Source organism: Betta splendens, chromosome 4, assembly GCF_900634795.4.
Source record: "Betta splendens chromosome 4, fBetSpl5.4, whole genome shotgun sequence".
NCBI classification, from domain to species: Eukaryota; Metazoa; Chordata; class Actinopteri; order Anabantiformes; family Osphronemidae; genus Betta; species Betta splendens.
In genome coordinates this window covers 28,579,961-28,594,732 of record NC_040884.2, presented here as the reverse complement: position 1 = coordinate 28,594,732, position 14,772 = coordinate 28,579,961, and the positions used below count along the sequence as shown (strand labels likewise).

The 14,772-nt window shown below is 41.6% G+C and overlaps 1 protein-coding gene across 3 annotated transcripts in view; it reads right to left on the bottom strand.

Annotated features, from left to right (window-relative positions):
* Positions 1 to 14,653, bottom strand: part of herc2 (HECT and RLD domain containing E3 ubiquitin protein ligase 2) — a 32,598-nt gene extending 17,945 nt beyond the window's left edge. For 2 of the 3 annotated variants that reach the window (XM_029146639.3, XM_029146640.3), the window contains exons 1-35: positions 14,495 to 14,653; positions 13,301 to 13,409; positions 12,336 to 12,429; positions 12,014 to 12,145; positions 10,325 to 10,547; positions 9,586 to 9,686; positions 8,695 to 8,836; positions 8,471 to 8,575; positions 8,202 to 8,373; positions 7,820 to 7,993; positions 7,241 to 7,429; positions 6,998 to 7,149; positions 6,579 to 6,736; positions 6,361 to 6,474; positions 6,004 to 6,255; positions 5,712 to 5,905; positions 5,432 to 5,632; positions 5,095 to 5,323; positions 4,867 to 4,991; positions 4,535 to 4,713; positions 4,257 to 4,441; positions 4,009 to 4,164; positions 3,731 to 3,916; positions 3,467 to 3,643; positions 3,277 to 3,380; positions 3,034 to 3,184; positions 2,715 to 2,929; positions 2,495 to 2,627; positions 2,230 to 2,357; positions 1,881 to 2,076; positions 1,667 to 1,800; positions 844 to 1,020; positions 614 to 750; positions 334 to 485; positions 16 to 207 (exon numbers count right to left, since the gene is read on the bottom strand). In XM_029146639.3, the coding sequence (XP_029002472.1) occupies positions 16 to 207; positions 334 to 485; positions 614 to 750; positions 844 to 1,020; positions 1,667 to 1,800; positions 1,881 to 2,076; positions 2,230 to 2,357; positions 2,495 to 2,627; positions 2,715 to 2,929; positions 3,034 to 3,184; positions 3,277 to 3,380; positions 3,467 to 3,643; positions 3,731 to 3,916; positions 4,009 to 4,164; positions 4,257 to 4,441; positions 4,535 to 4,713; positions 4,867 to 4,991; positions 5,095 to 5,323; positions 5,432 to 5,632; positions 5,712 to 5,905; positions 6,004 to 6,255; positions 6,361 to 6,474; positions 6,579 to 6,736; positions 6,998 to 7,149; positions 7,241 to 7,429; positions 7,820 to 7,993; positions 8,202 to 8,373; positions 8,471 to 8,575; positions 8,695 to 8,836; positions 9,586 to 9,686; positions 10,325 to 10,547; positions 12,014 to 12,145; positions 12,336 to 12,429; positions 13,301 to 13,372 (5,431 nt within the window). In that variant the 5' untranslated portion in view covers positions 13,373 to 13,409; positions 14,495 to 14,653. The remainder of the gene's footprint in view (positions 1 to 15; positions 208 to 333; positions 486 to 613; positions 751 to 843; positions 1,021 to 1,666; positions 1,801 to 1,880; positions 2,077 to 2,229; positions 2,358 to 2,494; positions 2,628 to 2,714; positions 2,930 to 3,033; positions 3,185 to 3,276; positions 3,381 to 3,466; positions 3,644 to 3,730; positions 3,917 to 4,008; positions 4,165 to 4,256; positions 4,442 to 4,534; positions 4,714 to 4,866; positions 4,992 to 5,094; positions 5,324 to 5,431; positions 5,633 to 5,711; positions 5,906 to 6,003; positions 6,256 to 6,360; positions 6,475 to 6,578; positions 6,737 to 6,997; positions 7,150 to 7,240; positions 7,430 to 7,819; positions 7,994 to 8,201; positions 8,374 to 8,470; positions 8,576 to 8,694; positions 8,837 to 9,585; positions 9,687 to 10,324; positions 10,548 to 12,013; positions 12,146 to 12,335; positions 12,430 to 13,300; positions 13,410 to 14,494) is intronic. The other variant, XM_029146641.3, reaches the window with a different exon arrangement.
* Positions 14,654 to 14,772: the final 119 nt, after the last annotated feature.

Sequence of the window (14,772 nt, the reverse complement as noted above, 5' to 3'; positions counted from 1 at the left end):
TAGAACTTCGCTCACCTATAAGTCTAAGGATACACTGTGTGAGAGCTAGGATGCCAGAATTTAGCAAGAGACTGAGGCTGTTGGACCCGTGTTTGAGAGAAAGCATGTGTATCATGGCTAGAAGGAAGCGGGCTTGTGGAATGGTGCCAAGGCTTGGTCCAGCTGGGTTCTCATTGGTGATGGTCTGCAATGGAACAGGCTGCACACCTGGTGAAAGTACAAGCAGGTGTAAAATAGGTTGGTTTCTGTGTACAACAGCTGTTAAAACAATGCATCACAGCAGAACCAGTTTAGATTTCTCAAATTAACCATCCTTTTATTGACAGCTCTCACCCAGTTCTTTAAAGCGGCCACTGGCCTCAAGCAGGATGTTGCGAATGTTCTGGATGGCCCAAGAGTACAACTTGCCAAAGGTGACCTCTAAAAGCATGCGATTAAAGGGTGGGATCAGGTCCACATCCTTTAAGCAGTCAGACAGAGGCTCCCTGGGAAGCAGAGAAGGCCACGGGCACAAATACATAAACATATAAACTGGATAAATGTAATTTAGTATTCTAAAAACAGTAATGGCAAAACATTAGGCAAGACACAAATTTGAAAACTGATGACTTACCCTATGTCAGTCCCTTCTGGTACAACTCTCTGCCAACCACAAAGCATTGCATATTGCACAGACGGCAGCAAGAAGCTTTTGGAGGCCAACTTCAGCATCGTGTCGATGCCCTCTAACCTGACCTCTGCTCTCTCCAGCTAAAAAGACAAACAATTTATGATTTGTGCTTTTTATTATATGACATATATTCCTCTTTGTGGTAAGCATAGTCACACTAAAGGTCCACCTACCTGTTTAAGAAGACACTTTCTCATTTTCTCTACATCAAGGGGCTCCTCCTTCAGTACAAAGTCTACTATGGTGGCCATAAGACTGGACTGAGAAAAAGCACCGTGAACACTGTGTTTCAGCCACCGGTACTTTTGGACATTGGTTACAGTATTTAGAAGCGGCTGCCACTTGTCTTGCTGCAAAAGAAAGAATGAAGCAATAAAAGAATACATATGGAATAATGTAGTAAACAAAAACATGTTCATCAAATTAAATCAATCAAAGATTTATATTTTGGATTGTACAATATAGCAAAATTTTGGTTAAGCTCAGTAATGTCAGTCTCAGATTTACAGGATCATCTAGAATGGTTTATACCCTCAAACTGCCTTGTCAAGTATTCATTTACAACCTTTCATGCATTCCTAATGTGCTTAGGCCATCAGTTGTCTTTCATGGCAACACTTACATACTTTAAAGAAGATGCAGTATTTTTTATTGTTGTAAGAAACAAAAAGGTGATTCATTCTGATAAACATGAAAGTTTTAAATTTATCCCCAATGCAATCACCAAATTTACTAAACACTATGGTGAAATAAGATTTTATGAGGATAGTGCTAGGAAGGAGCTACCTCTGCTGCAGAGAATATACAGTAGGCTTGTTAAAAATAGCCACTTTCGATATGTACAGCACCCCAGATTAGAGCCAACAGTTTCACACTGAGCTGCCGACCATAACAACCTAATATCTACAATGCTATCGTATGGGAAAAAAATGTTCGAACTTGATTATTCTGGTTAATGTTTAAATGGTATGTTATAAATAAGTCCACTTAACTTACCTTGACAGTTTTGCTTGTGGGTGACTTCCTATCAGTAGACACTGGGCTGACGTGCACATTAATTTCTTCTTCATTGGTCCCTTCATTTTCCAGCTTTGGCTCTTCTATGTCAGCAGACTCAGACTTCTTAGGCACTGAAATACAGAATGCATTAAATTGTAGAAATTGTTAACATATAAACACAAGGTCACTAAGTAGGCTTTGAAAGTCACACCTCTTTTTTTCCTGCGGTCCCTGATGAGTTTCTGGGTGATCCTCCTCCAGCGGGGCTGAGAGTTCAGCAGCTTGAGTTTGGACACTATAGACAGGTCATTGCTTACGGCTGGACGCAGCTCATTGAAGAGAAAGCGCAGACGCTCAATGACAGGGGCACAAACCTCCTTGTAGGAACGACCTTGCTCCTGATGAGTCTAAAATTAAGAGCACAAAACCAAGCTGTCATTTGATCCTACTCGCTTCCTCTTCTTAGTATTACAAATTACCTGCACCATATGCCCTAGAAGAAATCATATACATTTTGGCAAATAGTTTAACTATCATGTTGTTACAAGCTGAAATGATACCTTGATTAAAGAACACTTTGCCTGGTAGACCATTCGGCACACATCAATCACAGATTTAGGGAGGGACCTCTGTTTTCCTTGGTCCACACCCAAGGCACATTGACTAACAAGTGAAAGAGCAATGTGACCTGTGACAAGGAAAGAGTTTATAGATATAATCAATCAAAAGCACAAAGGTAATATTTCAACATAAACAAAAACAGTGCAGCAAGAACAGAAATTGTCTTGGAATTTCTCCTCAAACAGAGACCAGTTGCTAGGTTACCAAGGTCTTGATGTTTCAGCAGGCAGCAGAGCAGCAGGCGGCCAACTTCCTCCACAGGGTGTTCCGGTGGGAAGGTGATGGGTGTAATAAGATGGTACTGCTTACAGCAACGCTCTATTTGGCATAGGAAATCCTATAATTCCACAAACAGAAACAAAAGCATGACTCCATCTTTTAGCTTCAGACTCACTTGTGGACTCTGTCTTATCGAAACAAGTACCTTCACTGTGTGTTCTTGAGTGTTGTTGTCAGCAATGGCCTGTAAAAAAGGCTGTGCGTGGTCACTGAGGGTTAATCGTCGGGAGTAGAGTTTCGCTTTGTCTGGCGTGGTTGTACCTAGAGAACTACAGTGGTCTTCGTCCTTCTCTTCATTGTAGTTGTAGTGAATCTGACTGGTCTGCAGACCTCCAGAAAATATGGAGGACTGGAGCCATTCTATGTAAAATTATCAAGACATAGAGTTAAAGTACTAGTTCAAATACATTTTTTAAAGACCAATACTGAGTTTTACAAAGTTCTTTCAAAATAACTAAACCTACTGGCACATTCAATCTCCATTGGGGACAGGGGGGTGCTCTTGGCCAGGTAAGAGGCGTGGAGACCCAGAAGCAGCCCCAGATTCCTCTCTGGGTCAATAAGTGGGGAGGACAGACTGCTGAGGTCCGGGGTGGTGACTGTCTCCTGGTTGGGCTGTAAAAGAAACATCACAACATCAAAGCTGGCCACCAGTGAAAAAGTAGGACATTACCTTAAACAAAAAATTATGTTGAAAGAGAAGATACCTCCATATACTGGCCAACACAAAAGGCCTGCATTGACTCCCTGGTGTCCTCAAACTGCAGAGCAGCTTCCAAAGCAACCACAGGATCCTCTCCTGCAAACTGAGCTGTAAAGGGACAAGACGGATAAGGCTTCAGCAACTTTTTTGAGACTAATTTTACACATTACAATTTCACTCTTTTATTTGCATACCCAGAATACTGTTTCCTGTTAGTGACTGAGATTGAGCCTGGAAGTCCTTGATGTCATAGACCTTTCCGTCAATAACTGTCCAAAAACCACCATCTTTGTTGTGATTCTCCAAGTCAGCTTTTCGAATGAGGGACACCTCTTCATTGTTCCTAGAACTTTGGCCTGTGAAGAAGGATCCTGCCACAGCAGAATAAGGACTAGTTACATTCTACAAAAGGAATGCAGTTAATACCATAAATCTCCCACAAGTAACTGATATCCTACCCATAATGCCTGGCCATGCCAGGTCCTCATTATCATCTCGCTCATGTCCAGGAGCCAGGCGGTTGAAATGGTCAAGGTGCTCCAGAAGTCCAGCAAGAAGAGGAATAGAACCAGTCTCCTGCATTAGACCGGCATCAATGGTGAGGAGGAGGACGATAGACACTACCAACTCAGGTAGTAGCACACCTACAAAAGGGAAAGGGAAGTCTCAAAAATGTTGATGCCTGGAACATGGAAAATGGCCTGCAAACAATTTTTAAAAAGGGAAAAAAGCATACCTGTTAGATCTCCTTCAATGACACGAGAAACTTCAGCAAAGTGACGGCGGCCAGAAGAGGCAATGCTCGTTGCAACTGGAAGGATGTCTCCAATGTGAGTGCAGAGGAGGGCAATATACTTCTTTAACAGGGAGCCTACACCTAGGAGTTGTGGATCTGCAAAACAACAGATCAAAAACTGCATAACTCCAGCAACATTTTCAAATTTGAACAAGTAGAAAAACCTTTAGATAGACAGAATAACTTACTGTATCCATTTACATGCTCTGTACCATTGACCCCCAAGTATAGCTTGCTCACAAGCAGCCTCTGGAAGCGAAGCAGCAGATCCAGAGACGCAGATCGCTCCTTGCTAACATGTTCTGCCTCCAAGTAGTTGGAGATGCGGCGTGCAACATCCTTGAGCCTTGCAATTGTCTGGGATGCAATGTTCCTATAGAATTGAAATACAACACACTGGAATGCAGTAAAGAGACCAACAGTACAAATTATACAGTCCAAAATAATTCATATAAAGTACAGGTACCTCAACAGCTGCTGTACAAGCTGCACCAGAGGCAAGCTTTGTTTCCCTGCTGACTCATAGATGCCTGTGTTGATGAGATCTTTGTCCAAAACTGTGCGACAACGGTGCATGGTTGAGGCATTGGCTTCCTGCTCATCTATCTCCTTCTCTTTCTGAGCTTCCTTTTTAGCTTCAATGTCCTGAAGTGAAAAACATGAATGTTTGTAAAGGGTTAATGAGTAAGTTCATGAAAGTGGGTGCAAAAGATTTATAAAAAGTGTCACAGTCAAAATTGACAAATAACGTTAGGTTTATTCAAATCCGGAGAGACACGCACAGTTACATGCACTGACCTGTATCTCAGCAGTGATAGCTGCATTCAGTGCAGATTCTAACCCTCCATCCGCCATTAGGCTGCTCACCAACAGGTCAATCATGAAACGGCGTCCAGGACTCACACTCATCTCAATTCCAGATGCTAAGAGACAGAAAATTAAATCCTCTTTATTTTAGTTTTTGTTCATTGATATTAGCATTTTTTAATGGGCTGTAATTAATGTTTTGATGAGGTTTCCACTCACCAGCATTAGGCAGAAGTGAGGATAATGCCCTCGCCCGTTCCTCAGCAGTAGGCAGCAGTACAGACCAGCCGCTTTGGAGGACAGCTTGGGCAGCTGTCTGCACAGTGTTGAGCACCCCAGCATTGCTAGCCAGTACTACCACGGTTTGTTTCAGGTTGTTTAGCAACACGCTGCCAAGCCCCAGTCCCAGCTCTTCTGGATCCATCTGATTACTGATGGCTGCATGGAGCTTAGGGCACAGAGGAAAGGTTTCTGAAATGTTATCTAAATCACTTAATGTTGTAATGAAATATTTAAAGACAAGTGTTAGAGAGGTCTTTGCATAGTTGTTGCATACCTGGAGCCTGAGTAGATTGAGTGTCGCAACCACCATGCACTCCTTCTCCTGTGGGGGAGGCCAGTCTGAGCTTCCATCCATCCCCTCACTGACCTGCCTCAAGAGCAGGTCCAGCTGCTCAAAGCTCATCGGACATACATCCACCACAAAGGGCACACGCTGTCCCACAGTCCACTCTGAGCACGAAGACCAGACAAAGTTCTATAAAAAAATATATATAGTGTTCAATGTATGTTTAATCTTTACAAATCAGTGACAATGGCTCTGTACAGTACATTACCTGTCCTGGACCACAAGAGATCCCGACTATGTGTTTGGAGTTGAGCTCTGGAAGTGCTTTGGGCTGCTTCTTGTTAGAAAAGAGTGTATCAAAGTGTTGTAGTTTGTCATTGCTGCCCCAACTATGAACCTCTCCATCATCAGTGAGGGCCAGACAGTGTGTAGATCCCACCGCAACATCCACAACCTTCTTACCTAAATACAAAATCAAAAGGCAGACCAGATTTTTTTTCATTAAAAATATTTAAGACAAAAAAAAGTAAAAATAGAAAGACATTTTGTCATCAAAGTACCCTGTAGACTGTCAAGCAACTTCGGATAACGGACATGCTCATCCGTGCCGTGACCTAGACGTTGATTGTCTCCTTTTCCCCAGGTGTACACTTGGCCATCTTTAGTGAGGGCCATTGAAAACTGGCTGCCACAGCAGACCTTCACTATGTCCAGGTCCTGCAGTTTCTCTACAAGTTTTGGTGTCTTGCAGCCATCGCTGCCTCCTCGCCCCAGTTTACCATAGTCTCCGTCGCCCCAGGACCAAACCTGGCCTATTGAAACAAACAGACAAAGTGAATAACAACCTCCACCTTTGCTGCCTGAGTGATACTGAAAACTCAGTTGTCAGAAATGAAATAATGACGACTTATTCTTACCATTCTCTGTCACGGCAAGAGTTTGTGCATCACCACTTCCACATGCCACGTCCACCACCTTTAATCCTTTCAGTGCTGTCACTAGCATAGGTGTAGTCTGATCTTCACTAGAGCCTAAAACCCACAACATAATTAATTTCTATATACAGAAAAAGCTTTATATTTTACATGACTTTTAAGTTGTGACATGTTGAAAGTTAAATGCATACGGAGCTCACCATGGCCCAGGCGACCATAGTTCCCTCTGCCCCACGTATACAGCTCTCCATCAGCTGTAATAGCAGCACTGTATGTGCTTCCACAAGCAACGTGGACCACATGCTTTCCTGTCTGTTTCCCATTGAAGGCTGCAATCATCATCGGCTCCTCTAGATACCTGAAAGAAAGACATCAAGCTTTGATTGTGAAGAACTTGAAGACATTACTTTTCTTGAATGATAACTGGTTATACTAATAATATTATTATTAACAACAACAACAACAACAACAACAAGCCTATAACTAACTGTTAATGTCATAATATTAACAGGATAATAATTTAAGAATTACTACAATGTATAGTGCATATTATTAAAGTTGCAACAAGATAAGGATATAAAAGGGAGCAACCCTTGAAGCATTTTCCTGAGTTGCTTACGTGGTGTCTCCGTGTCCAAGGCGTCCTCCGTCCCCACAACCCCAGGAGAACACTTCCCCATTAGATGACAACGCCAGATAGTGTTGCCCATCAGGATGAGCTGCTAGCTTCACAATCTTTCTGGAGCTAAGACCATGGATTAGCATAGGAGCCTGGAAGAGGAAAACACGTGGGTTAATTGGCAGCAGACACATAACAATATCATGTCCTTTTATATATATATTTTTTAAAATCAGAACTGACCAAAGTTGTGCTCTTGTAGTTCTGGGTGTAAATGTTACCACTGCTGGACAGGATGACAAAACCCTTTTCTGAACAGACTATTTGTGTGACTCCAATGCTAGATAGAGCTTTACACTGAATGGGTCCATTAACATTGGCATAAAGCTTCCAGCCCAACAGGCCCCAGGCAATCACCTCCTGCATATTACCCTGGAAAAAAAGAGAAATCAACCTCATAAAATTAACTGTCTTTTAGCGATAAATGTACTTTTTGGCAAAAAAGCAAGCATAAAGAAAAGAAAACTATTTTATACAACCTACAGTATTAACTAGTTTTAATTCGTTTTAAAAGGAAGATTCACATTTACGTGAAGTCTGATGTGTCAGGCATTGCTTTCTATCGCATCAGAATCACGTTAGTAAAACAAAAATATCAAGAATATTTAGAACAAAGATAATACAAAACAACAGAAAATACCGACTGTTGTTCCTATCATTTGGAAAAACTAAAAACATACTACTTTCATGTTTATCACATGGGAAAATCAGTGAGCAGCATGGTGGCACACTGTTGGTTTGTTCGTGTTGAAGAATTGTTACCTTATGTGACGCTGGGGAGTTGCAGTGCGGAGGACTGCAGGGAGCAGCCAAGCGGTCCAGGTGTGCCATGATCACAACAGCTGTTTGGCGAAGGTCAATGGCCAGGTCGTTATCTTGTGGCAATGTTAGGTAGCGTAGAAAACTCTCATTTGGACTCAGCGGGGCTGTGAGGATCTGAAAAACAGAGCAAACAAAAATTACTAACTAGACTCAATCCAACAGAAAATGTGGGACACACATTGTGGCAAAACTTGGTGAACATAGTCTGGTTATCTCACAGACACAGTCAAGTTATGTAAATATGAAAACTGCTTCATTTCTCATATTGATTTAATCTTTTTGTGATAGGGAGATGCTGATTAGGATGACAAAACATCTTTACCTCAGTTTCTTCCTCAGGAATGGGCTCTTCTTTGCTGCTGTGTATGCTCTGAAAGCGCTGCAAGAGGGGTAGTAAAGGAGCACTGGTTCCCTGGGTGGAGCGCTCATTGTCCATCTCTCTAGTGCCACTTTCCCACAGACGGAGAAGTAACAGAACGGCAGACAGCAGCTGACTGGAAAGACAAAAGCATGAAATGTCTGCATGGGCAACAAAGAAGTGTGTGAATATAAGCACAGGTGAAAAGGCAGTTATAACGAATATCATGTTACCTGAGAGTGCCTCTTTGTACAGCCAGCTCCAGCAGAATGGCCAAGACCAGATGCTGGTCCTGTAGGGGAATCTTGCCTTTGGTAGTGGCACTTCCATGTACATCACTGTTACCACACCAGATAAACACACAAATGTAATATACATTTGAAGATAGACATATCAAAAGCTTTCATATTACTTGTTATCCAAGTACAAAATTAGCAAATGATAAAAAAAGTGTCACCTGAGGAACTTTGTGGCTCTCTCAACAACCTCCAACCACACTGATGACACACTTCCCTCATCAAATAGTGTGGCCTCCGGCAGGGCACGGAGGGCATCCAGAGACTCCTGAAGAAGCTCGCTGCAAAGATCTGCATCATCTCCTACAACAAAGAGCAGACGTCCTCTATTTTGTATTGCAAATGGTTTGAAAGGGTTGTTATAAAGCACATAGATTACCCTAAAATGTAAAATTAAGATTATTATGACATAAGATTACAAATAATGTTCAGCAACAAACCTTAGTGCAAACCACTCCTACTGAATAGCCCTTATAGGAGCCATAACACAGCATGAGAAAAGCTCATATAGAGGATGGCAGGAACAGCGGACAACACTGGTTTCCTTCTGTAGATCTTACAGCTTATTCCAGGAATGCAACTAGGACTGAGGACATGAGGCTCACTGTGTGTATGTGCTGCTCATGTTACAGGAAGGCTACAGGAGAGGCCAGCTCTTTGTTCCCACCCAGTCCCTGCGGACAGGCAGTACTTGGCCTCACATTAACACGTGTAATAACAGCATCTTGCTTGTAAAGCTGACAATGGAGAATGAACAGCCACTACCAAAGTTGTTAATTACTATCATCATGAGCAGTGAGTGAGACATTCGTTAACTATAGGTTGTTTGCACAGTGAAGTTCAAACTCAATTCCACTGGCTTTAAGAGATCGTAAACAGTGGGGGAGTTGAAAGTGGAACTCTACAGTCAGCACAGTAAACTCCTACAGTCTTCATCTAGTTGACACCTCAGGCTAAAAGAAAGAATTGTGAAATAGGTCTACTATTAGGCAGGCAGTTCTCAACCAATAACTGCAACTACCACCATTGCTAGTATTCTGAGATATTCTTACCTGACCTCCAGGCCCGACGCAGGAACGCAAATGCAAAGGACAGAGCTGCTCTGGAGCCCACTCTGGCTAAACCTTCAACACCTTTGCTGATTGGACGTGGGCTAAAATAACAAATACACAGTTTAAATTAGACCTACCTCAGTGTTTTTGAACATAAAATACTAGTTGATCATTTCACGGTTTTTCAACATATAAAATTTTCTTTAAGGAACCAAGTTATGTTTGTTAGCTGGATGAGGGCTACAGGACAAATCAGCAGTCACAGACTGACACATGTTTAAAGTTCTTATAGAAAGACACTGACTGGCTTTTTAACAAAGTAAGGCTGGATTTCTTGTGTGTGCTGCTATAGACGTAAAAAAACAAATAGGAAGCAGATAGAAAATTATTAAACCAGTTATTTGGAACAGTATCTGAATGCTAAAGTAGACCAAATGCACCAGTTAAGAGGATGGGAAGCGAGAGGAGCACAATCAGGCAGATGCTGGACAGAGCACAGAATTAACGTCACCCCGTGTCCCTCAGGCACAGCTCACAGCCTGAAGCACGCCCAAGGTCAACTTTCAATGTATGTTTTGGTCAAAACGTTGCCATTACCAGTTGTGCTTCTTTACATCTTTGGGACGTATCCCTGTAGGTAAACCTCTTCAACCATTTCCTGATAACAAGGTCAGGGTCACTGAGTAAAATTGTGCCAAGCGATGATCCAACAAGCCAATATGCAACAATCTTTCCTTACCTCTTGTTGTCAGCAGCAGGCAGTGGAGGGCTTGGTGGTGTCTTCCAGCGGAATTTATACTTCTCCTCCATCATGCTGTGGCTCAGAGAGATGTGGTAGCGCTCCAGGATGACAAGGCGCTGGCGCAGGCGTTGAGCAGACAATGTGCTTTTAGCCATCTGTGCTGAAAGCTTCTGCTGGTCATCTACTAGGACCATCAAGCAGTCCTTCAACTCATTCTCATCTACAAAAGCAGCAATAAAAACAGAAACATGATAAAAACTGCTCAAACCTACGGTGTTAGTCCACTGTTAATCGGAGACATATAGTCAACAATTAACAGCAATAAAACAAGAGACAACATTTATTCACATTTAGATTTTTCAAACAACTTAACATTGACTGATACAGGGCAAATATAAATATGAAGCACAAGTACATTCTATTTTGTTAGGATGGAATATTGCTGCATTTTATTGTGTGTGTGTTTCTTCTTATTACACTGCACTGTAATGAGCAATAACACACCAGTCACCCACTGGTCTTCATTAGCCCCCAGGCTGGATCAAACGAATATCCTTAAGCTACCACTTGTACTCGTTAATATGAAACATTTATTTGCAAGATTTAAAATATTCTCCCACTGGCCTTCATCCCAAAGAAACAATCCTTTGTTGTTAGCTGGCTCGATAAATAAAGCATTACTGTGCGACTGTACAGCAGTGCTGTAGGGAAGACAAGTTGGGTCAAAATAGCAGGTCTGAAATCCACTTAAGCTTTATGTAAGCCAGACTAGCCTCAGGTTGTATGAGCCACATTACAGTCAGCTGTGCCCGGCTGTCAGGACAGATTTGGATTCCTGTCAGACAAAGGCTTACTATTTATCATATATAACCCATGACCAGACATTAACTTTATATTAACTAAATCATCAGAAACATGAGGTCAATTAATTATTTATAGAAACTACAGGAACGAGAGAAGTGAAACAAGGACGTTTAAAATCTCATGTGTTATGCCTGATTTAAAAAAACCTAACAAACGTGTTTATCAGTTTGTAACTGCACACGTCAACATGCCCTAGATATGTGGCCACTCAGTGGAAAAGCAGGATGTTTGCTGGGCTGCGTGAACTGTAAGCATCAATGACAGATCACTCGTCTATGCAGTGATCCGGTTACAATCACAGTACGATCAAATCACTTTGAAGTCACGGTCCAGTCAATAAAATAAGAGGGAAGCATGAACTCACTAGGAATGAAAACCACCCCACCCACCTAACGCTTATCTCCCTGCACCATAACACAGTTCCACCCAGTCCCCCCAGTAAACACAAGCTGGGGAAGAGACACTTTGGCATTTTGCAGCGCATTATAACACCTACCAATATTATACACCAGTGGGGTAAAAATAACCACTCAGACCTGCGGACTACAAGTTGTTATTTCAGTTTCCACACCTCACATGCCAGCACAACATGTGGACATCAGCAGATGGACATGTAGATGATAAACAGAGATGTAAGACTTATGTTGAAATGGTCAGTATCACTATTTCTAGCCGACATTTAGGTGTTGGGAAACCATGTGGTGTCATCATGCTAAGAATTATCCTTCTGGGAAACGGAAGCACATTGAATAACAAGAGCAACAACAGCAGCTTGAGACACGATTTTAGCATCACCCAAATAACCGGAAACACCTTAATCACCTGGTTGTCGTCCCCAGTCCCAGGTCTCAATTATGGAGTGATGTACGGATGACGATGTCTCCTCCTCTTCCTTTTTTTCTTTATCATTGGGTTCATCCTTCTTCTGAGCTCCGAAGCAGTCGGTGCAGTCCTCTAAAATAGATTTAAAAAACAAAATTTGGATTAACCTTAATTTTATTTCTTCTATATAACACAACTTTGGTGTGTGGCTCACAAATTGTATGGGTGTATAACTGGCCCATGAAACATTTGACAAATGTCAGATGTGTAAATCTGTCAGAAACACAGAATGAATGAATGCTGCACTCTCTAAAAGTTATACCTGGGTGAGCTGATTCTTCTCCACCGAATGTTATCTCTTCATCTTTGACCATTTCATTCCACATCTCACTCAGTCCCTCTGGAGAAAAGGCTCGCTGCCAAGGGAAGTAAGAAGAACTAGAAAATCAATCGCTTATCAAAGTTAAAGCACTAAATTATTAATAGCAATTTGTATGTTTAGTTTGTCCATGACAAGAGGTTACTATTAAAAGATTTGACTTTGAGAAATGATCACAACTTATTTTGATGTTCTAGTACAGAAATTAAAAGCAGATCCAGTTTATAAAACACTGCTACTGCTTAAAATACTTAAAGTAATTAAGTGGATGCATGTTTTGGTTAGACTTAATTCATCTTTAAATTGTAATTATTTGTACTAGGCAAAATTTTTTTTATTTACTTGATTTGTGACAAGAAAATATGCACTCGATAGCCTAAAAGTATAACTAATATCAAATGTTTATAGACAGAAAGCAAACTAAAACGGCAGTTTCCTCTTGATTAGTCTTCATATTCATCCAATACATTATCAGTAACTAGTAAGAACACAAGGGTGTTTTCACAACAAAAACTTTTAGTGTTACATGCTAGACAAAAAGCAATAATCATATGTGCTGCATCATCTATATTCCGTCTGCAGACGAGTAGAACAAATAAAGCCCCCTGTCATTCACTTCTTTTCTTTTTGCTGGTCATGTTAAAAAAAAGCAGTTTTTTGTAACTGGATTTGACAAGATGGCATCACAGAACCACTTTTGGAACTTTGAAGTGCATCTTGACAAAGATCTAACACACTTTGAATAAACATGAACTTCAAAAAAAAAACTAAAACTACATTCAAGCACTATGTTAAAAACGAGAACTGTCAAACTGATTTTTACTACAGACCAAGCCCACTAAATGTTGTGCAGTCCTCTCAATTTGTCGTCAGTAGCTTTCACCTTCAACTGAGTACAGTAAGCATACCTGCAAGTCTATCTTCAGCCATTTGTCATGAAATCTCAGCTGAGCATCGAGGGTAAAGGATGAAGAAGGCATCTTCCCCTCTCCTCTCCTGGCTGCAAATGCAGCCAACCTGCAAAAGAAGAAGAATAAATCATATAAAGAAATGTTACAAACTAACAACGGCAACAAACTTGGCAACAAGCTTGAGATTTGATGGTAAAAGCCCTGTAAATCAGTAAGGGTTTAGTTTCTTGGAATACACAATCAAAACCACCAACATAAATATAATCCAAATATCGACAACACTCAACATCAGTTCCTCAGCTTACACAGAAATTACTCATGTATTCAGGATACAGGTCTTTAGGTTTCAGTGTTTTAAAAAAATGTTTCAACCAAAGTAAGGTCAAGGAAAACCCTGGTTTAGCCTGAAACTGAATATATATTGTATAAGGACTGAAATATATGTACATATATAGATGTATTGTGTAAAACAGGGGTGTCAAACTCAAACCAGCCCCTTGCTGATTCCCCAACTCTCCCCAGGAGCCTGCTGATCACCTTAATCAGGTGTATTAAGTCAATAAACAGCTGGATGAGCCAATCGAAACACCTATTCAAGGTGATCAGCAGGTTGAGTTGGAAAAGCAGCAGGGAGCCGGCCCTCCAGGACCGCAGTTTGGGATCTCTTGTATAAAACGTAATGACACAAACAATGTTGACCTATATAAGTTGTGCAATGGATAAAGGTTTTATGGCCAAAGATATATATATACATACATACATACACACACACACATATATATATAAATATATAACGTTACATGAGACGGGAGGAGACTATCTTAGCATTTAAACGCTAGCAAGGGCATCGTATGTGTTCACCTTGATTCAGGGGCGTAATTTTAGTTATATCATATACAAAAAAACACGGCTGCAGCCGATTATAGCCCACGGTGACACCGCATCAATACGCTATTAACGTGACACCCAACACTGGGTAATGTTCACATAAGCTTTGAGGCTAATGCTAAATGCTTAGCTCACTAGACAGCTAGCCTAGAACTAACAGAGCGTAAGCTAGCTAAGCTAACGCTACAGCAGCTCTTGTCAACCAAGTGACGACGTACAAGCTACCGAGACGTGACACTGACACTGGATGCCTCGTTTAGAGCCGCCACCACGACCATTACGACCATTTGGACAACAAATTACCTGCAGTCGCTTCCCGAGCTATTCTCGTCTCTTCAGCTTCTCGGCTGCAAACAAGACGTTCATAATGGACTTGATTGGCAGGTCGTGCACTAGGGCACGAGGCATTGAAATAGATTACGTAGCAGCAACTCGGGTGCCCGCAGCGCTTGTTATGTCCCACTGACAGCCCGCTGAGACATGGCTTCCAGTGATGTCATCTAGTATCCACTCGCTCGTACTGCCCGATGTAACAAAATATACGCTCCTTTAGGAGCACATACGGGCGGGACATAGGATAG